The following is a 25,515-nucleotide window of genomic DNA, read 5'->3' as shown; positions in this document are numbered from 1 at the left end:
TTGGCACAGTACAGAAAATTATTTTCTAAAACTCGTATATGATCTAAAATACATAGTTTTTCATCTAAAATACATAGTAGTGGGTTCATTGTTTAGGGATTATTTGCCTTTGTAATGAAAATATGCTTTGAACCCAAAACAACTCACTGCAGAGAAATTTTAAAATACAGGAAGAAGACAAAAGCACCTGTACATATTCCTGCCTCTAGGGAAAAACAATTAATATTTTTGTATATGTCCTTTAAGATAGCTCTCTAGGTTAATCCATATGAAACAGATAAGTATTGGTAGTCCATATGGTTCAACCTGATTCTGATATATGTCATAAGATACCATGGTATGCATGTTGCCTAATATTCAGCTTTATTTATTTATTTATTTTAAAAAATCATTTTATTAGGGGTTCTTTTTTCAAAAAAATTTATAGAGCTCAACTTTATTGAGGAATATGAAATTTGTATCACAGTGATTCCTGGTGTTTGTTTTTAAAAATAATTTTATTGGGGGCTCTTACAGCTTTTAATCACAATCCATCCATTCATCCATTGTGTGAAGCACATTTGTACATATGTTGCACTTGATCTTAGCCAAAAGGCCGAGAAACGATGTACATAGGTTGCCATCATCATTTTCTAAACATTTTCTTTCTACTTGAGCCCTTGGTATCAGTTCATTCCCCTCTTCTCCCTCCCTAGTCTGCTTTTTTAATATAACAACACTGTTAGACATATTTCAGAGATAACAGATGTACATTATTTGTGTGATATTATTTTAATGATTTAACCGATGTCTTATTGTGGTATATTGAAGCCATGTTGAAAGGTTACTATGTAAAATAACACTCTACTAAATATTTTGTATATATTTATCAGTGTCCATTCCTAATTATTTCTTTGGTTAGAAATTCTAAAAATGTACAACTATTATTTCCTTTTTTTTTTTTAATCCCTGCCTATTCTCTCTTGGGCATGAATTAGCATCTCTTTGTGGTTTTTCTTTGCCTCTCCCCGAGGGAGATGTGTACTTTGGGGGCTTTTGAATATCTTCTTTGATGAAATGTGTTAAGGATCTTTGCCCATTTTTTTGGTTCAGTTGTCTTTTTGTTGTTAAGATGTATAAGTATTTTATATAGTTTGGATATTAAACCCTTGTTGACTACCTGGTTCCCCCAATTTTTCTCCCAATCTGTAGGCTGTCCTATCACTATTTTGATAAAATTTTGTGATGAACTGAAGTTTTCCATTTTTATGAGGTCCCACTAACATCTTTGTGCCCTTCTACTTTCACACAGTCACGGCCTCGGAAACCCACGGGGGCTGTTCTACCCTGTCCTATAGGGTTGCTTTACACTGGCAACAACTGGGTGGCAGTGAGTTTGAATTGAACAGCTCATCACTGAAAACCAGGCCCCATAGCTTCACGCTTACATTTTTCCATGAATTATTTTAGTTTTTAAACTTATTTCATTTTCCCCCCAAGCCAAATTGTATCCAGCTTTATTAAAGATACTTTTCATAAAGCATCATGGTATTCGGGCAGGACACAGGAAGACAATCATTAACAGTATACAACACTTTCAAACTTCGTTCTTCAATGAACTACCAAAATCAGAAAGCCACCATAAAACTCAAGTCTTCATCTGATGCTCAGAAAAGGGAAAGTTTAGAGTGACAGGTCACATTTCACGTTGGGCATGCTGTTTAACAACGTTTCACGAGCCGACCCTGACTTTCAAAAATGAAATGAACACGGCAGAATTGCCAATCTGAGGATCCACAATTCTGAAACAGGGAACCGCTGCTCTTTTGTGGAATGCCATCAGGATAGCGTCCTTGGAAAATCCAGATCCTTGATATGCTAACAATCAACATTCTGCGGTCAGGTCCCCACAGGTCTTTGGGTTTATGAGAATCAAGTCTATGCTGAAGGCGGATAGGGAGAAGAGGGTAGGAGGATGTAAAAACAAATTGTGCTTCTCCCTGTTTGTGCCCCGGTGGCAGAAGGGAATCCCTTATGCTGGGAACCAAGAGAGAGTCTCTCAAAACCAGAAGGGCAAGGTGTTGTCTTCCACATCAATCTAGCTTTGGAGGCATCCTATTAGTGACATGTTGCCCCCCACCCCCCACCCAACAATGAAGTGTTGTGGGTGCTAACTACATAGCTTAAAATAAACAAACAAATAAATAAACAAACAAATAAAGCAAGCAAAATTCTACATTTTTATAAAGCTTGATAAAAATAGTATTTCAAACCATACAGTCACCAGGAGTACACAATTAACCAAACGCAGGCATCTCTGCCTGGTTGGCTTTGGCATCTCCATTCTCAGCAGGGCTGTTCCCGTCCTTGCCAGTGCCAGCTGTTCCGGTTCCCTCTGGGTACCTTTCCCCCAGGGGCCTTTTTAGGCTCACGCTCTGGTTTTGGAGGAGCAGGTTAGCAGATAACCTCGCTGATCTCCTCTGGGATCCCCCTTCCCCTTGGCTTTCTCTCAATTAGCATCCCCTTCAGCCTTTCTTTGGGGAGTGGTGGCAAAAGCCTTTTTACATGTAGAGCTTTGATTCATTTTAGATGGTGTTTGGTTTGGCGTGATTAGTGGTTTTGGTGTAATAATTAGGCGCCGGCAAGCCCCTTTCTTCTTGGACATGGCAAGCCCCCCTCCTTAGCTGTCGATGGACGCTCCATTCTCGGGCCCCAGCGTCCAGAACCGAATTGGCAGTATCCAACCCCTTGAAATGCCGCAGTCCGTGTCTCCACCTTCTGAGATCAGGAAGACCATGTGGGGCCACCCGCGGAAACCTAGATCGCCACGCTCCTCCCCACAGTTCTGCTGATCTCTGAGCTGCTTCCGGAATGGTACGTTCCTTTAGAGTGTGTTTCCTGCCTGGAGAATGTCTTTCATGTTTTCTTTATTCCCTTCAGTCTATGCATTCAATTGTATCCCCCAATTCAGTCCATGAGATCCTTTCCAGATTTATTGTTGTTAAAATTTTTCTTTAATCTTTGTTTCTAAAAGTTAAATAATCTTCACGGTCATATTTGTAAAATAGATACTCCTGAGTATTAAGGAGAATGCTTTGTTTGCATGGATGAGGCGAATTAGATTATGATATCATTATCTCCTTTTTATGGTAGACTGAACAATGAAATGGAATGTCAAACTGAATGTTGACTGAAAATCAAACTTTAGGATTTAATCTTACCATAGAGTTGTATTCTAAGATGCTTAAACCATCTTCATGGACAGCCAACCATATGACAGTATTTCCAAAGGATGATGGAGTTATGGGCTAGGAAGAGGGGAAATTATACTTTATTATAAATGTTTAGCAAATTTACAGAAAGATTTTTCACTTTAAATGCCAACTACCACTTACCGTTACATAACAATAAAACTTACTTCAAAAATCTGTTGGGGAAGAGGTAATGTGATATACTGACAGGAGCATGAAAATGTCTTAGGAGACCTGGATTTGAGACTCATATTTATGTTTTCTCACATGTTCACAAGGACAAGCTGATTAATTTCTTTGAACCTTGATTTCCTCATCTTCAACATGGAAGCAATAATGTTTATACCTTATTTGTCTTTTGTTTCCAGAAGCTACTAGTTAATAAAACTCTGAGGGCTTCTACAATGATCAATTTTCTAATGAAACAAATTCTATTGATATACTTTATGCAGTCTTTTGCACTATTACAATGGAAAGAATTATTATAGTTATATACTTTTAAAGAAAAATATGACTAAATCTGATATTCAATGAGTACTATTAGATTAAAAAGAATTATGAAACTGTGTGATCAACAGTAACCAAAAATGCTAAACTTTACACTTTTTTATTGCATACAACCATGAAATATTAATAAAAGAATCTCTTATTATGAAAACTTATTGATGCTTTTGCATATCCACAATTTCTTTTTGTCAGTGAGATAGTTAAAGTTTATTGTGCCAACCTGGCCGATAAACACATGTGGGGTTAATTGAAGGGCAGAGAGATAAATGGCTCAGTGAGCCTCTCCTTTCAAGTTCTATGGTCTCTTGCTTTCTGACAGTCAGACCAGGGTGCAGCTGCCTTAGCCAGTTCCCTGCCTCAGCTGGCAAGACTCACTTCCTGCGAGACATGCCTGTCGAGAAGCCACATGGATCTACCCCGATGCAGCCCTGGGTGCTGGAGCAGCTGTGTGGAGACCCCTGCCAACGCTGAGATGCTTACACATTCACTGACTTAGCTTTCCTCCTGCAGTCGGCATCATTGCATGTGTTTTGTGAGATGGAGGAGGACTTTGTGGATTGGTGTCGGACATATGGGTTAATGTTGGACTTGTTAGCTTGGGCAGCACTGGGTTGGGATGTTTTCTTGATGTGCACTTACCCTTTATCTAAAACTCTATTATCCACATATGAGTTTCTGTGGATTTGTTTCTCTCCAGTACTCAGACCAATACAGTCAGAAACTGAAATTCTAACAAAAACTTGAGCGGTTCTCTTAAGTTGATTAAGGAATGCCAAGAGTGTATATAGGAATTGCGATGTAGCCTGTGTTATCTGCATGCAGAATAGTGATCAGAAAGGCTTGTCTGAAAAACACCAGCTGTTACAGTGTCCATGAGGCTCGTTTGTTAAGTAGCATCAAGTGGATTCTGGGTCACAGCAAGTGCAGGTGACTGCCCCCTATGGTTCTTGAGGCTGAATCTTTATAGAAGCAGACAGCCAGATCTTTCTCCCACAGAGCCACTGGGTGGGTGTGAACTGCCAACCTTTCGGTTAGCCTCCGAGCTTTGAACCACTGTGCCAAGGAGAAACAGTGTCAAAAAGGATGTCATTAAGCAGACAAATACAACAACGTGGTGAAATTCCTTAGTTTTTAAAAAGCTTGATACGGTAAAACAGAGTGTAGTGCTTCAATGGGCTGAACTCGATGGAACCGGCCATACACACAGCAGTTTGTATTGCGTGCCTCTTCGCATCCCTAACGGACTTACCTTTGCAAGGAACAACTTGGCACCAAAGAATGGCCACTTCCGGGCCACTGTCAAGTAGATGCGTACACAATCCGCAGCACTGTGTCCTCGGAGGGCCATCCATCGTGTGGACAGTCGCTGGCACAGCTGCCTACAGAAAGGAAAACAAACCACACAAAAGTGAAACCAGTCTATCACCCTTCCAGGGCCAATGACAGCAAAACTGTGAGCCAGGGGCGCTGTCCCTTCAGGACTCTCCGGGCCACTCTCCTCGCCTCCTCTTTTTACACCACTTCTTTGACAAAAGCCTCAGGCTCTCGGTGCTCTTTGCAAAGCTTAGGCTCTTCTCACACCCAACACTCTCACCCCCAAGTCGAATCCCTCTTTAAATTCACAGTAAGCAAACACAAACGCTTCTGCGAGTGTAGTTAGGTGCCCAGGTAGTCGGCTCTGACTCAGCGTTGGCACACACAGCTGAATGACACACCGCCGGGCTTGTGCCATCCTCACAGTCGCGAGTGTAGTTAGGTGCCCAGGTAGTCGACTCTGACTCAGCGTTGGCACACAGCTGAGTGACACACCGCCCGGCTTGTGCCATCCTCATAGTCGCTCTTTGTTACAGCCCACTGTCGTGGCTGCGGTGTCGATCCAATTCCCCGAGGGCCTTCCTCTTTTCCCAGGTCCCTCTATTCACCAGCACGATGTCTGTCTCCAGGGACTGGTCTCTTGCTGACAAAAGTACGGGAGACAAAGCCTAAGGAGCATTCCGCCTCTACTTCTTGTAAGACAGACTTGTTTGTGCTGGCAGCCCACGGTACTTTCAACATCCTTCCCCAACAAATGCATTGCGTTTCCTTTCGTCTTCCTTACCCAATGTTCAACTTTCAAATGCTCATGAGAGCGCCGGAAACACGATGGCTTATGTCAGGTGTATGGCTTATGTCAGGTGTATGGCTTATGTCAGGTGCATTTCAGTCCTCAAAGTAGCATCCTTGCTGTTCAACACTATAAAGAAGTATTATGCAGCAGATTTTCCCAATGTAATTCATCTTTTGATATCTTGACTGCTTCTTCCAGGAACATTGATCATGGATCTAAGCAAGACAAAGTCCTCAATCCCTGGAGCCTTGCTTTTGGCCAACGCTTTCAGTGTAGCTTGAACTTCCTTCAGTACTATTGGCTCAGCCATATGCTACCTCTTGAAACGGTTAAATGCCACCTTGTTCTTTTTGGTACAATTCTTTCCATTTTTAAAGATCATTTTCCTGGGGGCTCTTACAGCTCTTATAACAATCCACGCATCAATTGTAACAAACATATTTGTACATATGCTGTCATCATTATTTTCTAAACATTTACTTTCTATTTGCTCCTCTTTTCTTTCTCCCTCCCCCCTCCCACCCCATCTTCTTTCGATGCTTCCGGCATCATCCAATACTTCGCCCCCAGAACCTTTCAACTTGAGTCTTTTCTTCAGTTCTGTCAGTTTAAGGTATGCTGAGTCTGTTCTTCCTTTTTGGTTTTCTAACTCTAGGTCTTGCCCTTTTCATGATAATAGTTGACTTTGTTTTCTTGAGCTGACCTATGAAATTTTCTGTTCAGCTCTTTGACTTCATCATTTCTCCCATTTGCCTTAGCGACTCGACGATTAAGAGCAAATTTCAGAGTCTCTTCTGACATCTACTTTGATCTTTTCTTGATTTCCTGCCTCTGTTATTACCTGTTGCTCTTTTCATGTGTGATGCTCTTGATGTCATTCACAGTTCATCAGGTGTCTGTCATTAGGGTTTAATGCATCAAATCAGTCCTGGGAGGTTCTCAAAATTGGGATGGGACAGGGGCTCAAGATTGTATTTCGGTTTTCGAGGACTTCTTTTCACTTTCTTCCACTTCAACCTGAACTTACAGATGAGCAATTGATGTGCTGCTCTATGGCCAGCCCTCGCCTGGGCTTAGCTGCTGACACTGACCTGCTCCATCATCTTTTCCCACAGATGTAGTCCACTTGATTTCTGTGTATTCCACCTGGAGATGTCCAATTGTATAGTCACCTTTTTGTTGTTGAAAAAGGTGTCTGCGATGGAGCAGGTGTGGGCCTTGCAAAATCCTATCATGGCATACCCTGCCCATTTTCTACCGCCAAGACCCTATTTTCCAACTGCCGTTCCTTCCTTTTAGTTTCCAACTTTTGTACTCCAATCACCAATCGTTATCCATGCATTACGATATTGTTTGGTCAATTTCAGACTGAAGACATTGGTAGAATTTTTCCATTTTTCATCACCAGCTTTAGTGGGCGGTGCATAAATTCAAACAATGGTTGCACTGATTAGATTTCCTTACATGCAGATAGACATTACCCTATCACAGGTAGGAGAATTGTGCCTCAACATAGGTCCTGAGATGTCCTTACTGATGACGAGGACAATGTCATTCCTCTTGACTGCCACTCCTGGCGTAGTAAAGCCTTATGCTTTCCTGATTCAAAATGGACCATCCAGTCCATTTCAGCTCACTGATCTTTATTCAGCTCATCAATCTTCATGCACTCCATTTCGCTTTTTAACTTCTAGTCTTTCTAGATTCATACTTCATACATTCCAAGCTCCAGTTATTAATCGATGTTTGCAGCAGTGTCTACTCATTTTCCCTCTGCAAGTTTTATTGGGATATAATTCACATATCACACAATTCAATAGTCAATCTCAGCAAGAAGCGTGGTACAAGCATCACCACAGTCAGTTTTGCAACATTTTCTTCAATTTTGTACTTGTCGTTATTCCCCTGCTGTGCCACGAAGGGACCGTTAATCTAGTGACTGCCTCTATAGATTTACCTTTCCTGGATTTAATCTATAGAAAAATATTTTAAAACAAATAAACAACAAACTAACAAGAATAATAAAGTAAACAGATAAAAACCTCAATCAAAAAGAAAGCAGAAAACACGGAAAACTAGAACAAATTTAAATGGATCATACAGGAGATCAAATGATAGGGTGCTAATTTTAAACCTCGCTGCATCTGCAACCATGCAATTTCCAACGCGTTCCACATGACCGCAAGGCCATTCACATCCCTGGTCCATGGTCCGAGGGCATTCCCCGGGACTTACTCCACGTAGTTGCGCCCCATCAGCAAATGGAGGTCCCAAAGGCTTTTACCCCCATAGGAGGCTCTATTGCCCTGAGGTCATCATGGCTGACTGCACTCTGAGAAGGCGGCTCTTCCTCGGTCCGATTCTGAGTGCCTCCCGAAGCAAGGGGCTTGTCTCCTGGCCTGTCTCTGACAGTGTGCTGCTTCTGCTCAGCAGGTGTTCAGTCACTCACAGTGTTTCCATGCTTTCCACAGTTTTCCGTGGCTGATTCCTTTGAAATGGATGAGCCATTCTGACTTCAGAGTCCATGCTTAGTCTGGACGCTCAGCTGAAATCCCTTCCCTTTGGGTGACGCTGCTGGGATTGAAATACTAATGAAATAGCTTTCGGCCTCACAGCACCACACAGGTGACCCAATAGGACCAACTTACGGACACGCTCAGTCCAAATTCAACCACAAGGTAATTCCTCATGGGCCTATTTTCATCTTTGAAAGCACAGTACAAAAAGCAGAACCCAGAGAATGACTCTCCACGGTGGAATTCAGGCACTATTGCTCCTGGTGTGGAGCGGTGTTAGAGATGGGGGAACGCTCCAAATCACATGAACAAAGGCCAACTCACGGTGTGCTGCGCTGCACTCTGGCTTTTCATCTAAAAGCCTTTCTTGATGCACTCTCTAAAATCAAAACGCCAAACAAGTTGAGTTGAATAAAAAATTTATACCCAGAATAACTTGTGTGTTAAGAAGAAAGTTTATTTATATTCCAACCTGTTTATACTGTACTAGCTAAGAAATAAAAGGTGTTTGTGAATACGAAATGAAATTAGCCATGCTATTGATCACGGTTTCCCTTCTGTTTCATTTGGAAGAATGAATAAGATGTGATGAAAAGTAGGTCTTCTGAAACAAGATGAACTTTTAAATGTATTTCTTTCAGTTGTAAAAATAGATTCTCAAGATTCTAGAAGCATTTTTTAAAAGGAGGAAGAATGATAGATAATCAGTTGGCACTAAATAATATTAAAAAGTCCTGATGATAAAGTCATATACAATTTTTTTATCATTATGATACAATTTGAACAACATTGACAAATCACTGTAAAACTAGTGTAATTAGCCTAGAAAGAGGGAGGAGAATTCCTTACCTTAATTGTTCTTCAGAACAGCCTTCTCTATACCTTTTAGGATAACATTTCTCTATGACTTGCTTTAGGGTTTGATTTGCTTTGCACTGATTAGTAACCTGCCCGGCTGGAGTTGAGAAAGGTCTTTCAAAATCTCCACTCTCCACCTTTTGAAAATCCAAAGGAGAGAAAATACAGGTTATTGAAAAGAGCTTTGGAAAGAGTGATAGTTAAGGTTTATTGTGCCAACCTGGCTGATAAACACATGTGGGGTTAAGTGAAGGGCAGAGAGATAAATGGCTCCATGAGCCTCGCCTTTCTTGTTCTCTGGTCTCTTGCTCTCTGATGGTTGGACCAATGTGCGGCTGCCTTAGCCAGTTCCCTGCCTTAGCTGGCAAGGCTCACTTCCTGCGAGGCATCCCTGAGGAGAAGCCACATGGACTTACCCCGATGCAGCCCTGGGTGCTGGAGCAGCCATGTGGAGACCCCTGACAGCGCTTACACCTCCACTAGATTCAAAGACTTTCAACCCACTGGCCTCTGATCATCCTGCATTTGGCATCATTGCGTGTGGTTTGGGAATTTGAGGAGGACTTTGTAGATTGGTGTCAGACATACGAGTTAATATTGGATTTATGGGCTTGGATTGGACTGGGTTGAGATCCTTTCTTAATGTACACTTAACCTTTATATAAAACTCTCTCTTAAACACATATGAGTCTCTGTGGATTTGTTTCTCTAGTCTACCCAGACTAACATCTTTCCTTTTCTTTAAAGGAGAATTCATCTTCTTTTTTAAACTTTCCTTATAACATAGCCCACAAAAATCTGCCATGATTGTGTGCCTATGAGATTTCCAAGTATCTGTAAGATTAGTTATTAAAACAGAAACAAACCCCATTTAAATTTTAATTTTGAAAAGAAGCTACAATGTAACTATTTCTAACCCATTTCAATATTAACCTCCTTAGGTTAATCTCACGACCCAGGAGCACTGCTAATAGACTTTTTTAAAGGCAAAATTCTACAGATAAATTTTGCAGGTAGATCCGTTAATAGAATTTGCTATTAGGTAAGGCCAGTACATTTTCCTGCTATTGCCTATAGTAGCATGTTTTCCTGCTATTATCTATATATACCTAAAATGGTACCATTTTATTGACATTTATTTCCTGTATGATACAATCCAGTGGTTTGAATATATTAAATATATGTGCAATCATCATCACCACAATCAATTTTTGATCATTTGATTCTTTCTTGTATTTCTTGGTATTAGCTTCCCATTGACCCTCAAATCCCCTGTAATAACCCTAAGGATCGAGACATCTAGTTATTGTCTCTATGGATATACCTACATAGGATGATTTTTAAGGTACTATTTTGTGGTTAAACCTATGGGAAACTAGGACTTAATAGGACTACCTTGTTTTCTGAATTTCACAAGTTTCCACCGTTTGGCAGAGTATATGTTGTTGTACCACTTTTGGGGTGCTTTTTTAAGGAGCCCTAGGGTGCTGGGCTGCTAACCCAGAGGTTGATGGTTTGAGCCTACCAGCCGCTCTGCAGGAGACAGATATGGCCGTCTGCTTTTGTAGACTTGCAATGGGGCATTTCTATGCAGGCGATCGGGGTGTCAGGATTCAGAATCAACTTGATGACAGTGGATTTGGTTTGTTATCCCACATTGCAATAGAAAATATTGGAGTTTCCCCTCTCTGACAGGTTTTGACCTTACACAGGTACAGGATTTTAAAAGTTTGACTGTAATTGCTAGTAAGGCAGCACAATGAAAGTCTACATAAAAGACAATCAAAGTGATAAAGCCGTAACATTTCACAGCAGTATGTGAAGTTGTATTTTTTTAAATCTCTCTCTTGAATGTGATGGGAGTGAGATGTATAGTCTTATTCCCACGCCTGTCCTAGGTTTTCTCCGTAAACGTTACTGCCTTCGTCCTCCATTTCGTTCTAATATTCTATCATTCCTGGGGATTAGCTTCTCAGGCCCATCTCTCTCTAAGGACTAAATGCTCAGCTCTCCTTTTTATTAATTAGGCGAAATCGGCATCATCCTCTATCCACCCATGCAACCCCCTGCCCTTTCCCTAGCGACTTGTCCCCTCGTCCATCCAGCCAAACATTCTCCGAGACCCCGTGATTCGACAGGCACTGTGCTAAGTGACAGGGGGAGAGAATCAGTTGGATGGTGTGCCTGTTCTCAAAGACCTTATTATCTAGTAGAGGAGACAGAGGTATAAACAAATATGATCAACTGTTTCAGGGGCCTTTTACAGGTCACCTGAGAGAGTCCAAGAAGATGGATGTGCTAGAGACCATTCCGCGGACTGTCCTACTGAGCAGTCACATCACTGGCTAAAGCACCCGGCAACCGCATATGGGTGGGTTCCACCCACACCAGGCAGGAATGGCTTCTCTCTCAAAAGGGCCCTGGGTCTCCCCTTTACTTAGTTCTTCATCTTCATCTAAGTTACTGTTGAAATTCCTCATTTCAGTGTTGCCCTTACATCCTGTTCTTGGAATGTCCTAAACCATGTCTTCAATCAAGTTTCTTACCTGCTGGTCACCTGGTTCAGGTCTCACTGCACATTCCTTTGGTTCCCATCATTCTGCATCCCCTACCTAGCCAACCATCCTTCAGTCTCCTCAGACCAAATGAAAGCTGGTTTATCTGTTTCTCAGTCTGACTCAAGTCCTCCCACCACTCTCTGCTGTCCTCACCTCTCAACAGGCCGCACTTACTACCGCTGCCCCCTATGAAGTCTGTGGTCAGGACTTAACCTGCTTCTACCACCACTGGATCCACAGACTTTCCACCCATTGGCCTGTGATCTTCCTGCATTTGGCATCATTGCATGTGTTTCGTGAGTCTGGAGGGGAATTTGTACATTGGTATCGGATATAGAAGCTAATATCGAACTTATGGACTTGATCTGGACTGGGCCCGGGTATTGTCTCAATATTCAATTGCTCTTGTCAATAAAGCTCTTTCTTATATACATATGAGTATGTATAAATTTGTTTCTCTAGTCAACCCAGACTAACACAAGTGGTATCTTAAAGTTTAAAAAGAAAAAAAAAAGATTAGTGTCTCCTTCCTTGATGTCTGGCTTCCACTTTGAAACAGAAGAAGGTAAAATGCATGTTTAGAGAATACGTATGATGTGTCTAATTTATGTACCTTGCAGGAATTGGGCTCATTTGGCAGCATGACTGGGAGGGCCATGCTTGACATTAAGTCAAATATCCAACCCCACAGAGGTTGAAGGAGCCTCACTACCATCAGTAAGAACCTATAGTAAAGCATGTCTTCTGAACTGAGGGCCACGGGGCTGAGAACCTTCTCAACTCAGGAGAATGATCTGTAACGCTGAAGGTGAAGAAAGACAGTGAGAAACAGCAGCAAGCCCGGCAGAGCCCAGCACAGTCTGAGTGGTGGGAACCAAGAAACTGGCGGGCTTGCCAGCCCACGGAAGGAGGCTGTTGGTGGAGCTAAACAACTGTGACTCTTGCCCGCAGTGTTACTGGAAGCCAACCACCCTTCGATGAGGAAACACAAGCAGTCATGTGAAGAGACCACATGCAGGTGTCCCGGCTGGCAGCTCCAATGGAGTTCCCAACTGACAGCCAGCGTCAGCCGCCAGTGTGTGAGACAGACCTTCCAATGGTCCCAGCCTCGGCAGTGGCACAGCCAGCTTCCAGGCTAAGCCAAGGATGCGTGGAGCAGAGGTAAGCGGTCCTGCTGGCGGTTAAGAAAGTGAGTTTTACAGCCATGTGTTCTGCAGCAATAGGGGCCGGAGTGATCCGTCTAGCATCTGGGAGGAGGAGCGTGCAGGAGCTTGGAGCCTGCTGCCGGAGAGCAGGCAGGATGTGGCGCGCTCGCCCTCACAGTGAGATCAGTTGGGGAGGAGGAAGAGAAGAACATGGCCAAGAGTGAAAAGTGGCAGGATGCAGTGACTGGCGGAAAACTGAGAAGTGACGGTTCCTGGCTTTGCAGCTTGTGTGTGGGGTCAGAATGGAGCACAGATAGTGAGCACAGAGAGGGGGGAAATGAGGAACTCAGGGTGGGCCATGCTGAATTTGAGGAGCATCAACTGGAGAGGAACAATTTGGAAGTCACCGGCCCATGGGGCGAATGATAAAGCGGCTGAAGGAGGCCTCCTGGGAAAGCGCAGAGAGTAGAAAGTCATAAATGAACGGAAAACCCTGGGCGATCGAAGTCTTTGTTCAGATGTCATGGTAACATGTTCCCTGAACTGACTCCTTCTCTCTAACAACTACTGAACGTAGTGGGGCGCCTGGCCGTCTGCCCACCACATTCCCCAGCCGCCCTACTAGGACTAGAGCTCTTAGGTCATCACAGCCAGAGCTCTGAGAAACCTGACAAAGGCGCTGCAGGGGGGAGATTGGAGAGCAGGAAAGAGAAAGCCCAGGTTCCCAGTGACTTCACCGAGCTGCCAGGGTGCACGTGGCTCCCTGTGAGGCACAGCCAGACTTTTCAATGAAAACTCAAAACCCAGAACCATTACGATCGAATTGATTCCTACGCAGTGACCCTGTGCTTGACTGGGTACTTTAGAGAAACAAATCCACAGAAACTCATATGTGTAAGAGTTTTAGATAAAGGGTAAGTGCACAACAAGAAAACATCCCAACCCAGTGCTGCCCAAGCCCACAAGTTCAACATTAACCCATATGTCCAACACCAATCCACAAAGTCTTCCTCCACCTCACAAAACACACACAATGATGCTGACTGCAGGAGGAAAGCAGAGTCAGTGAACGTGTAAGCATCTCAGCATTGGCAGGGGTTTCCACACGGCTGCTCCAGCACCCTGGGCTGCATCGGGGTAGGTGCATGTGGCTTCTCCTCAGGGATGTCTCGCAGGAAGTGAGTCTTGCCAGCTGAAGCATGGAACTGGCTAAGGCAGCTGCACCCCGGTCCGACCATCACAAAAGAAGAGACCTCAGAACTAGAAAGGTGAGGCTCACCGAGTCATTTATCTCTCCACCCTTCAATTAACCCACATGTGTTTATCGGCCAGGTTGGCACAATAAACTTGAACTATCTCAAGGACAGTGTAGAACTGCCCCGTAGGATTTCCAAGGCGGCGGTCTTTACAGAAGCCGACTGCTATTGTTTGCTTCCCACGAGCGGCTGGTGGAGTCCAGTCACCCCATCATTTGAATAGTGGTTGGGTCCTCAAACCACAGAAGCACTGGGTCTCCTTGGAAAAACACACACAACTGTCAGTCTTTGTGTGTGTGTGTGTGTGTCTGTGCATGCAGAAGGCTGCACTTAGTCCTCCACAGGGATATAATAGGGAAGTAAAAGGCCTTTTAAAGACTGATTCTTTTGAGTTCATCGGGCCATTTCACCTGGCGGTCTTAGCCCTCCTGCGCTACACACAAATCCCTTTACTGATGCCAAGCCCAGTGGCACACATTCAGAATCGATAAGAAACTAGGCTCCCTGACGGAAGCCCGTCGCTTTCTACAACAAGGCTAACACAGTGTCAGCCATGGGGAGTGGAGCTGGAATTATGCCTGGGACGTTTAAGGTGCTCTTCATAGAAACATGAAATTCCAGCGTTCCTGCGTGGCTATTGTTTTACTACAGTGACCTGAGGGCAGACATTAATATCGTCTCTTCACAATGTACGTCTCCCACATTATACGCAAGTTACCTGAGCCAAAAGGGCGGCCATTTCTAATGCCAGATCCTTGTTCAGAGGAAAGAATCCATTAACGATTTGTTCATTTGTCTGGTACATTAACAGCAACTTTTCTCTGTCAGTCTCTCCACGAGCTTGCACTGAGAAATACAGCCTGCCAAAACAAATAGGGCGGGGGGCGGGGGGCGGATCTTCATGAAATGGCATGCTTGCAAAGAAGAAAATAAACCAACCTCAGCTCTCTGGGAGCTACTGACGCAGACCACTGCTGTCTTTCTCGTCTCTGAACCATTTGGTGACAGGAGGAAAAAAAATCCCATGCGAGGCTGAGGACACTCTGGCTCTGCTGTTTTCATGCCCTGAAATGCACACCCTGACCCATTGATGAGGAGGGACAAAAGACCCCGAGAGAAAGGAGGGATGCCACCCGTGCGCGGAGTACTGCTAGACCCGCCATTTCACTGGCCTGGACGCGTCTCCAAACACTGGGGTCCCTTCGCAAACAGCGGGGACACACCAGGGAGTGAAGAACTGAACAAGATTTCCATTCAAGCATCGATATCACATCAGGGGGACTTGCTCTGAGAAGCTAAACAATAAGATTTGCACATTAAAATGTGTTTGGACTCCCTTGCCACCCTCTGATCGGTGGTGGTCAGGTGACGTTGTGGTCAGGTGACATTGAGGGGTTTCAACTCAGAGCCACCGTAGGTGCAACAGAAGGATACTCTGCCGGCGGGTCCTGTGCCTTCTTCACCACGGTTACATTGCAGCCCGTTGCCGATACCACTGTGCCAGCCCATCTCATAAAGGGTCTTCTTTTTTGCTGAATCTCGACTTTATCAAGCTTGATGCCCAGGGACTGGTCTCTTCTGACTTTATGGGCAAAGTCAGCAACTTTAAGCTGCCTGCCACCTAGCTGATTTCTACTCACAGCGAGCCAAGAGCAGAGAGCAGACCTTCCACGGTGAGTCTCCAAGGCGGCACATTTTTCTGGGAGTAGAAAGTCTCATCTTAGGGACTCGAAATCCTTCATTTTGTCCTCATCACCTATTGTGATATGAAATGGCTTTGTCTGCCTAGGAGATTTTTCTTAAGTCGGGGACCCTTTTTATGGATTGACTGTGTCATTTATTTATATGTGAGTGTCTGGGACTATGACGCCAGGCTGCAAACCCAAAACCCACTGCCATCCGTGGATTCTGACTCATAAGGACCCTGCACAGGGTTTCTGAGACTGGACAGTGTAAAACTGTAAGACAGGGGCAGAGAGCTCACCTGTCTCTCTCAGAGTGGAGGACACCTAGCCCACAGTGCTCCTTGCAAGCCAGCAGGAGACACTATAAATGCAGTGACCCTGGGGTGGAAGTTCCATTCTGACCTCCCTGAGTCTTGTCATAACAGTTGCTGGAAAGGAGCAATTCTGATCCAGTGGCTTTGAGGTAAGTCAATGAGTAGGGCAAATGGTTTGTTCTCAGCTACTAACCTACAAGTTGGCTGTTCAATCCAACCCAGCGGTGCCATGGAAGAAAGGCCTGACCATCTGCTCTGTAAAGGTTACAGCCAAGAAAATCCTTGTGGTAGTTACCTAATCTGGTGCCAACTTGAGACTAGTAAGAGTGGAGGGGTGGAGTTTAGCCTGTCAATCAGGTCACAGGTTGAGGACCTCATTTGGAGGCGCTAAGGAGACAAATAGCTCGCAGGAGGCGGGACACAGACAAAGACTCCCTGTGAGACATTCCTGTTGACAAGCCACATGGGGACACACTGATGGAGCCAGAGCCTTGGAGCTGGAGGAGCAACGTGGAGACCCAATCCAGCACTGAGATGCTTCCACCGCCACTGGATCCACAAGACTTTCCACCCACTGGCCTGTGATCTTCCTGCATTCGGCGTCATTGCATGTGTTGCGTGAGTCTGAAGAGGAATTTGTAGATTGGTATCAGACATGTGGGCTAATATTGGACTTATGACTTGATCTGGACTGGGCTGGGATATTTTCTTAATATTCAGTTGCTCTGTGATATAAAGTTCTCTATTACACACATGAGTGTCTCTGGATTTGTTTCTCTCGTCCACCCGGACTAACACAGTCCTTGTTTAGTTCTACTCTGTAACACATGGGTCACCATGAGTTCGGCTTTGGTTTTAGTTACAGGTGCATCTAACTGGCTAGACTGGACATTCCAGCCTTTTCCTCCTATGCCTTTGCATGGGATGCCACGCTTGCATCAGTTGCAGAAATCCTGGTTCAGAAATGCTCTCAAGTCCTAAGGAGTGAGAGGGCCACAGTTCAGAACCTCTGGGGACGCCCGGCGGGCCGCAGGGGTGGGGAGCATGTTTTGAGGAGTTCCTTCCTTCCATGATTCTCATCATTCCTCCTGCACCAGGTAAAGACTAGGTCGTCCTTGACGGTGGTTTCCCATTCTTTATCTATAGCGGGAGGACCATAGACCATGCAGGCTTGTTAACCTGGCAGAAGAACATGGCTGGGTAATATGATGTCAAAGAGAGAATTTAAAAAAGAGAATAATGCCGTCCCCTTATGGCACGTTTACACTTAAGATGCTGTGTACGGCACTGGTTTATTTTCTCTACTTGGGAGTTTGAAGCGATACCAACCCACTGTAATCCACTAGAGCTTAGGTTAAGTATCTGTCACAGAAGGATTCTCAGTGGAGTTTGCTTTAAGAATACAGCTGGGGAGGAAGACCCAGCTGTACAAATGGATACGGGCAAAAACAAAACAAAAACAAACTCACTGCCATTGAGCCGATGCCGACTGACAGTGACCTGACAGGACGGGGTGGAAGTGGCCCCGTGAGCTTCTGAGACTGTCCCTCTTCCTGCGAGTAGAAAGCGCCATCTTTCTCTTGCGGAGGCTGGTGGTTTCGAACTGCAAACTTCGCTGACTGCTATCCAACACACATCCTTGGGTCAGGGCAAGATAACGGGTTTCCTACCAAGTCTGACATGCCTGCAATCTTGCCGTGACCGGGAAATGGAAGCCTTATAAGCAGAAAAGGGAAACACGATCCTGATCCGTATGATGGGAATCGACCCAGAATCAACACCCTGGCCGACAGCAAACCCCAAAGGAAACAGCTCTAGCAACGGGCCAGGCATTTGGAGCGGAACTGACGAAGACTCGCAGAGATGGCTAGCAGGCGAGAGGAGGCCCTGAGGCTGCTCGGGAAGGCAGGAGCCCAGGGGATGTGACCAGAGCCTCTGGCATGTGGCCAGGCTCCAGTTGCTCCCGTATCCCCAGGCGGAAGGACGGACACAAGGACTGCAGGCTTCCCTCCCTGTAGGCGAGGCTGGATGAGATAGCAGGCACATTCCAGGGGAGGCTGGATGAGATAGCAGGCACATCCCCCAGCCCAGCAGCTCGTCCCTCCCATGGGCTGGAAATCTCGGAACCAAAGCCGCACTCAGGGTGGCCCAGGCGCTAGAGAGTGCTACCCTCTGTTCGCTCTGGGTTCGCTCCCCACTCCGTGGACCCCTCCCCTGGCTGACTGCCCTTCTCCTTGTGCTCTGAGTGTCCCCAAGGAGCAGTCCGCAGGGGTCTCCACACATTCCCTGCACTCCTCTGGGCACCACGACTTCCGGAAAACACGCCAAGGAAGCTAACCGCGGGGACCCCACTTCTTCGCCCTCTTCCTGCTCAGAGGTCCCCACTCTGCAAAGCCTTTCCGGCCAAGCCTCTGGGCGCCCACAGCATCTTGTACATGGGATGTCGTATCCCCTGGGACAACAAATCCCTGGGGAGCACTGACTAGGAGGAAGGCTCTGGTTGGGGCCCATGTCATTTGCGAGCACGTAGTCAGTCCTTCAGGCAGTCCCAGAGGTGGCGCTGTTCTCACTCTGTGTCACAGAGACGGGGCCTGAGGCACAAAGGGACTTGACCACAGCCTCACAGTTTGTGGCAGAGCCGGGATTCGAACCCAGGTCATGTGCCTCCCGAGGCTTGCTCCTCATGGCCCTGTCCCTGTGTCCGCCTGTGTCCTAGCCTGTCCCTGTGTCCGCCTCTGTCCTAGTTTGTCCCTGTGTCCGCCTCTGTCCTTGCCTGTCCCTGTGTCAGCCTCTGTCCTAGCCTGTCCCTGTGTCCGCCTCTGTCCTTGCCTGTCCCTGCGTCCGCCTCTGTCCTAGCCCGTCCCTGTGTCCGCCTCTGTCCTAGCCTGTCTCTGCATCCACCTCTGTCCTAGCCTGTCCCTGTGTCCGCCTCTGTCCTAGCCTGTCCCTGTGTCCGCCTCTGTCCTATCCTGTCCCTGCATCCGACTCTGTCCTAGCTTGTCCCTGCATCTGCCTCTGTCCTAGCCTGTCCCTGTGTCCGCCTCGGGCAGGGGAGGGACGGCTGTTTCTTTCAAAGGGGTGCACTTGCCAGTTTTGTTTTGTTAAAGGTATGCCTTGATTTTTGCAACTTAAAACTTGCAGTACGGAAAAAACAGGATAGAAGCAGTTTAAGTATGAATCCATTTTAAACATTAGTTTCCAAATAGTATTCTACAAGAAAAAATAAGTTTTTTTTAAAAAGTACCTACTAATTCCATTTTTAACACCTAAATCAAAATAATCAACAGTCCACAATGTGCTGAATATGAATTTTAGAATCCCCTAATACTTTCATGAGAGCTACATAGGCAATAAGCCTCCGATGAGCTCCCTCTGTCTACAATAGAGGGCTGGGACGAGACTGGTTACCAGACAGAGTGCCCTGGGAGGTGACGATGGGAGATCAAAATGAGAAACCCGACACGAACTGTCACAACCTTGTCAGTTGATGCCCACTCTGGTGTATGTCGGGCCTTCTCTGGTTCTCAACATTTTCTGGGTGTTTTTATTGGTGTTGTTGTTCATGTTGGGGTATATCTCAGATGTATTTTATCATTGGGGTGATTCTTTTGAATTTTTGTTATATGTTTTTCTGTTTTCCAGGATATGAAACCCAGGATTGATGAACCTATAGAGACAGCTAGTAGAATAAGGGTTTCTGGGGGGACAGTGGGGTGGCGGGGTCGGGGTGCAGGAAGATAAAAGAGGGCTGATGTAAAGGCATTCAAGAGAATGTTTGTAAACGGATTGTGGTAGCATTGTACAATACGGCTTGATGTGACTGAACTATGGAACGATATGATATCTGTATTAGCTCCCGATAAAATGGTTTTGAGAAAAAAGAGATAGAAAAAAATAAAGAGAGTTGGTGTTGTAGCCCTGCAGTGACAGTGCTGCTTGGCAGATAGCATCTTGTCCATGGGACAAATCAAGGTCTTGCCTGCAAGAAAGGTGACAGCCAGACCCTCTGCCAGTCATGTCATTGGCCCGGGCGCACCATCTAAGTTGTTGAAACACAGGTGCAAAGCACGACTCTATCTAGAAACCCAGCAGTTCCTCGTAGCTGTGGCGATCTAGTCCTTCCAGAGTTCTGTTATGATCAAACTTTCCAGTTGATAACTAGTTTTCTGTTATCAAAGATACTGCCAGAGGCCTTTCAAAACAAGGCAATCTTCATCATATTATTCACATGTTATTCCCATGTGCTTCATGTGTGATTCTCTGTGCTTTCCTAGAGGTACCTGCTAAACCTGAAGCCTTACCCTTCTCTGTGTCTTTCTCCATTTTACCCAAGCTTAATTTTGGTTCTGACCCTAACCATCAACATCCAAATGAATATGTATCCCCTCATCTTCAGCACACACAGGTTTTCCAAGAAAAGTAAAAATGCACAATGGACAGAATTCGATACCTGGGGTCTTGTAAAACTGACATGCTTAGGTTCACCGGAAGAGTTTACAAGAGTGGAGTCCACAGACTGGGTGCAAATCTTTGGCAAAGGCATCTCTGATAAGGGTCTAATCTTACATATACTTCAACAACCCAACAATAAAAAGACAAACAATCTAATTAAAAGGGGGCAACAGACATGAACAAACCCTTCCCCAAAGGTCACATTCAGGTGGCCAACACGAAAAGAGGCTCGTGGTCATGCACTCCTGCCACGGGATTGATTCTGACTCATGGTGACCCTACATGACAGAGTCGAACTGCCCCTTTGGGTCTCCAAGGCTGCAAGTCCTTCCAGGAGCAAAAAGACTCGTCCTTCTCCTGAGGAGCAGCAGGTGGTTTGAACTCCTGACTTTGGGGTTAGGAGCCCAAAGCATAATCCTCTACACCACCAGGGATCCATTCATTAGCCAACTGAGAGCGGTAAATCCAAACTACAATGAGTAACATCTCATCTACAAACATGGCAATGGTGGAAAACAGCAAAATGCAGGCAAGATGATGCAGAGATTGGAACTATTATACATCAGTGGTGGGGTTTTAAATGGCACAACCACTATGGAAAGCAGTATGGCCATTTCTCAAAAAGCTAGCTGTAGAAATATCTTGTGATCTACCAATCCATTCACAGGTATATCCTACAACTATGTCCATCTATGTTCACTGCAGCATTATTTACAACAGCCAAAAGATGGAAACAACTTAAAGCCTGTCATGGATGAATGGGTAGGTAAACTGTGGCATATACACACACAAGAAAATGCCCCAGACTGAAGAACATGAGGACCCTGTGAAATGTCTCACAGCATGGATGTATCTGGAGGACAATATGCTCAAGGAAAACTAAAAAACCAAATGCATGGTGGCGTAGTGGGTTACACACTGGGATGCTAACCAGAAGGCCAGCAGTTTGAATCCACCAGCTCTTCCAGGGGAGAAGGGTGAGGTCGTCTGCTCCTAGAAAGCTCGGCGGACTTGGAAACCACTCTGTCCCGAAGAGTCGCCACAAGTTGGAATTGGCGCAATGATAGGGTTTTTAAAAAGACAGAATGGGTATATACTTCCCCCATCAGCCCAAGGAGGCGAATAACAGACATGCAGGTGAAGGGAGACAACGGGCAGTATAAGACACAAAATAACAATAATAATATATAATTGATGAAGGATTCACAAGGGTGGGGGGAGGGAGGGGGGAAAATGGAGGAGTGGATACCAAGGGCTCCAGTAGAAAGGAAATGTTTTGAAAAAGATGATGATAACATATGCACAGATGTGTCTGACAAAATGGATATATGGATGGATTGTGATAAGAGCTGTAAAGTAAAATAAATAAAATGAAAATAATAAATAAATAAAATTAAAATTAGAAATTAAAAAAAAGATGTACATACGAAAAAGGGACATTTTTGGTAAATGTTATTAGTGTTTTAAATTTTGTAGCAATAAGAGGAACCATAAAACACGTGCGAGGCTATGTAGCTAGATATGGATGCCCAGATGTGTCTAGGAAGGCACAGCAAAGTAAGCACACGTGGAGAGGTGTCTGTAGACACAGACACCCATTGTGAGGAGCCGTCAAATCGGTTCCAACTCATAGCAACCCTTGTACAACAGAACAAGCATCGCCCTGCCATGTGCCATCCTCACAACTGCTGCGGCCGCGGTGACAATCCATTCCCTTCAGGCTCTCCCTCTATTGTGTCAATCATGAGGTCCTTTCTCAGGGACTAGCCGCTCCAGATCACAAATCTAAAGTATATGAGTCTCACCCTCCCCTTTTCTAAGTGGCACACTGGCTGTAGTTCTTCTAAGACCGATGCGTTTGTCCTTCTGCCAACCCACTGTCCTTGGGAGACTCTTTGCCAACACCCCAAGTGGCCCGATTCTTCTTCCGTCTTCCCGAGTCCAGGCCGACCTCTCACATTACAGGAGGGATCGACAATACCGTGGCTTGGGTCTAGAAAGGCACATCTTCGTGCACAACGTGACATCCTCGCTCTCAACACTCTAAGAGGTCTGTGCAGCACATTGTTTGATTTCTTGACTGCTGCTTCCATGAGGGCTGGTGGCTCCAACCAAGTGGAGATGGTTGACAACTTCCACGGCTTCTCCGTTTATCATGATGCTATTGGCCCAGTTGTGAGGATTCTTCCGTTTCTTTACCTGGAGCGGTCATCGGTGCTGAAGGCTGAAGTGCTTGATCTTCAGCAGCAATCTTCCAAGCCAGCCTCATTTTCAATAAGTAAGGGTGTATCATCCGCATACCGTAGGCTGTTAATAAGCTTTCTGTCAATCCTGATGCCAGGTTCTTATGCACACAGTCCAGCTTCTTAGACGATTTGCCCAGTGTACAGATTAAATACTGTTAAAAGGGGACAACTAACACATGTAACCACTCAGTATTCCCTTTTGTGTTCAACCAACCACCTCTTGGTTGGTGGCCAGGTTTCACATGAGCTCAGTGAGCTGTTTGGAATTTCCATTCTTCTCAATGTTACCCATCGTTTGTTTTGATCCGCACGGTTGAATGCCTTTACACAGTCAAAACATAAGTGACCATCTTTCTAGTATTCTCTGCTTTCTGCTAAGGCCCCTCTGACGTCACCAAGGATATTCTTTGTACCATGTTCTCTCGGGAATCCAGCTTGAATTGGGCAGTTCCCTGTCAAACTAAGCAACTAAAACCACCGTTGAATTATCTTCAGTAAAATTTTACTTGCATGTGCTATTAATGATGTTGATCAGCAATCACCACATTCTGTTGACTTACTTTTTTGTTGTTGTTGTTTTCAGAAAACTTAAAAAAATCATTTTATTGGGGGCTCGTACAATTCTTATCACAATCCATCCATCCATCCATTGTGTCAAGAACATATGTACATTTGTTACCATCATCATTCTCAAAACATTTGCTTTCTACTTGAGCCCTTAATATCTGCTGCACTTCTCTTGATGGCTCCCGCATGCTTTAATACTTTTCCTAGAATCCTTCAATATTGCAACCGGAGGCTTGAATTTCTTCTTCAGTTCTTTGAGCTTGAGGTACACTGAGCATGTTCACCTTTCTCCACCTCGGCCTTTGCCCATTTCATTACACATCTGGGTCTTTTATAGCAGATCTTTTGAAACTTTCTGTTCAGTCCTTTCCATCATTTCTTTCATTCACTTTATTATTATAAGCGCAAGTTTCAGAGTCTCTTCTGATATCCACGTTGATCTTGTCTTTCTCTCCTGCCTTTTGCTTTCTGCATGTACGATGTTCTTGATGTCATCCCACAGTTTACCTGGTCTTCTGTCATTAGTGTTCACTGTGTCAAATCTAATCTTGAAATTCAAATGGGATGTACTCAAGGTCAAATTTTGGTTCTCATGGACTTGTTTTAATGTATTTTTAGTTTTCACCTGAACTTTCATATGAACAATTGATGGTCTGTTTCACCGTCAGCCCCTGACCTTGTTTTGGCTGGTAATTTTGAGTTTCTTCATCATCTCTCTCCACAGAGGTGGTCAACTTGACTTTGAGGTATTCTAACTGATGAGGTCCATGTGCTTAGTCATTGTTTATATTGTTGAAAAGAGGTATTTGCCATGAAGAAGTTGTTGGCCTTGCAAGTTCTACCAGCTTTGTTTCCATCACCACGGCAATATTGTTTGTCTTTGTTTCCAACTTTTACCTTCAAATTGTGAACAATTATCAATATCTTGAAAATGTTAACATGTGGTGGAAACTGTAACCAATGTTACTGAACAATCCATGCAGTAATGGACAAATGAGAACCTAACTTGCTATGGGGTAGCTATAGGATTTAGGAGAACCTGACTTGCTAGTGGGGTAGCCATAAGACTCACGAGACCTGGAAGTTGCTTAAAGCACTGTCTCTAGACCTCACCTCTCAAGATTCTGATTCAGGAAATCAATAATGTACACCAGAGGGGACTTAATAAGGAACATTTCCAGCATGTTTCCTGTGATGTGGCTGATGCCGGTCCAGACCATACTCTGAAAATCACTGTTCTAACCATCACAGAACTACAAGAACCAACACCTAGACCAATTTAAGTTGTCCAGCCTGCTTTCTTATCAATCACTAAAAAGCAACCAATTTAAGTTGCCATCAGTGGAAACGGGTTCTTCCAAGAGTAGCCCATCTGATTCCCACAATCACAGCAATGCCCCCTATCTCTAGAAAGGTCAGATTTCAAAACCTGAAATGCCAAAGCTTCAGAGTCATGTTTTGGTACTTGGACTTCTGAAAATCATTACAGCTCACAATTACACATTACCTCACAACCACCATTTTCTACTCAGGTCAGAGAGACTTTCCAGGTTGTGGATAGTCTCAGATCGTGGTCACTGTAGCTATTCTAGAAGAGGAATTGTTCATAACATGAGTGGACCAGAACTACTTACCCATCCCCCGATGAATAAACATGTGAATTTCCCCTCTAAAGTTTCACTGTGAAACATAATGTGGCAAAGATACTGAAAGGTGTACTTCAGTGGGATTTCTGCAGAGCAGATTATTAGGAAAAGAAATAGTGAGCTGGATCAAAGGCTATGACATTCTTTACATTGTACAGTGACTCCACCTCTTACATTCCATTATTATTATTATTATTTTACTTTTTAAGAACAAACCCTTGTGTCGAGGGCTGACTTTCAATAGATCGCAACATTCCATTTAAAAAAAAAAGTCTTCCAAAGTTCTGAAAGAAGTTAATGCTACCCCAATAACTCCACCAAGATTTTTGTCTACTATTTTACAAACTTATTATTTTACGGAGTATAAAATCCAAATAAAAGCAGATATATATCTGCTTATATATAGCTGATTGAATTAATTTAAATAT

At 44.6% G+C, this 25,515-nt stretch overlaps 1 protein-coding gene across 3 annotated transcripts in view; it reads right to left on the bottom strand.

Moving 5' to 3' along the window:
- PLEKHH2 (pleckstrin homology, MyTH4 and FERM domain containing H2) overlaps positions 1–25,515 on the bottom strand; it is a 130,859-nt gene that overhangs the window by 6,168 nt on the left and 99,176 nt on the right. For all 3 annotated transcript variants that reach the window (XM_075535894.1, XM_075535892.1, XM_075535893.1), the window contains 4 exons: positions 14,896–15,037; positions 9,210–9,355; positions 4,987–5,116; positions 3,201–3,287 (listed from right to left, as the gene is read on the bottom strand). In XM_075535894.1, coding sequence (XP_075392009.1) covers positions 3,201–3,287; positions 4,987–5,116; positions 9,210–9,355; positions 14,896–15,037 — 505 coding nt within the window. The remainder of the gene's footprint in view (positions 1–3,200; positions 3,288–4,986; positions 5,117–9,209; positions 9,356–14,895; positions 15,038–25,515) is intronic.

Source organism: Tenrec ecaudatus, chromosome 17 (genome assembly GCF_050624435.1).
Source record: "Tenrec ecaudatus isolate mTenEca1 chromosome 17, mTenEca1.hap1, whole genome shotgun sequence".
NCBI classification, from domain to species: domain Eukaryota; kingdom Metazoa; phylum Chordata; class Mammalia; order Afrosoricida; family Tenrecidae; genus Tenrec; species Tenrec ecaudatus.
The sequence above is the reverse complement of the archived record's forward strand: the minus strand, read 5'-3'. Positions and strand labels throughout refer to the sequence as shown.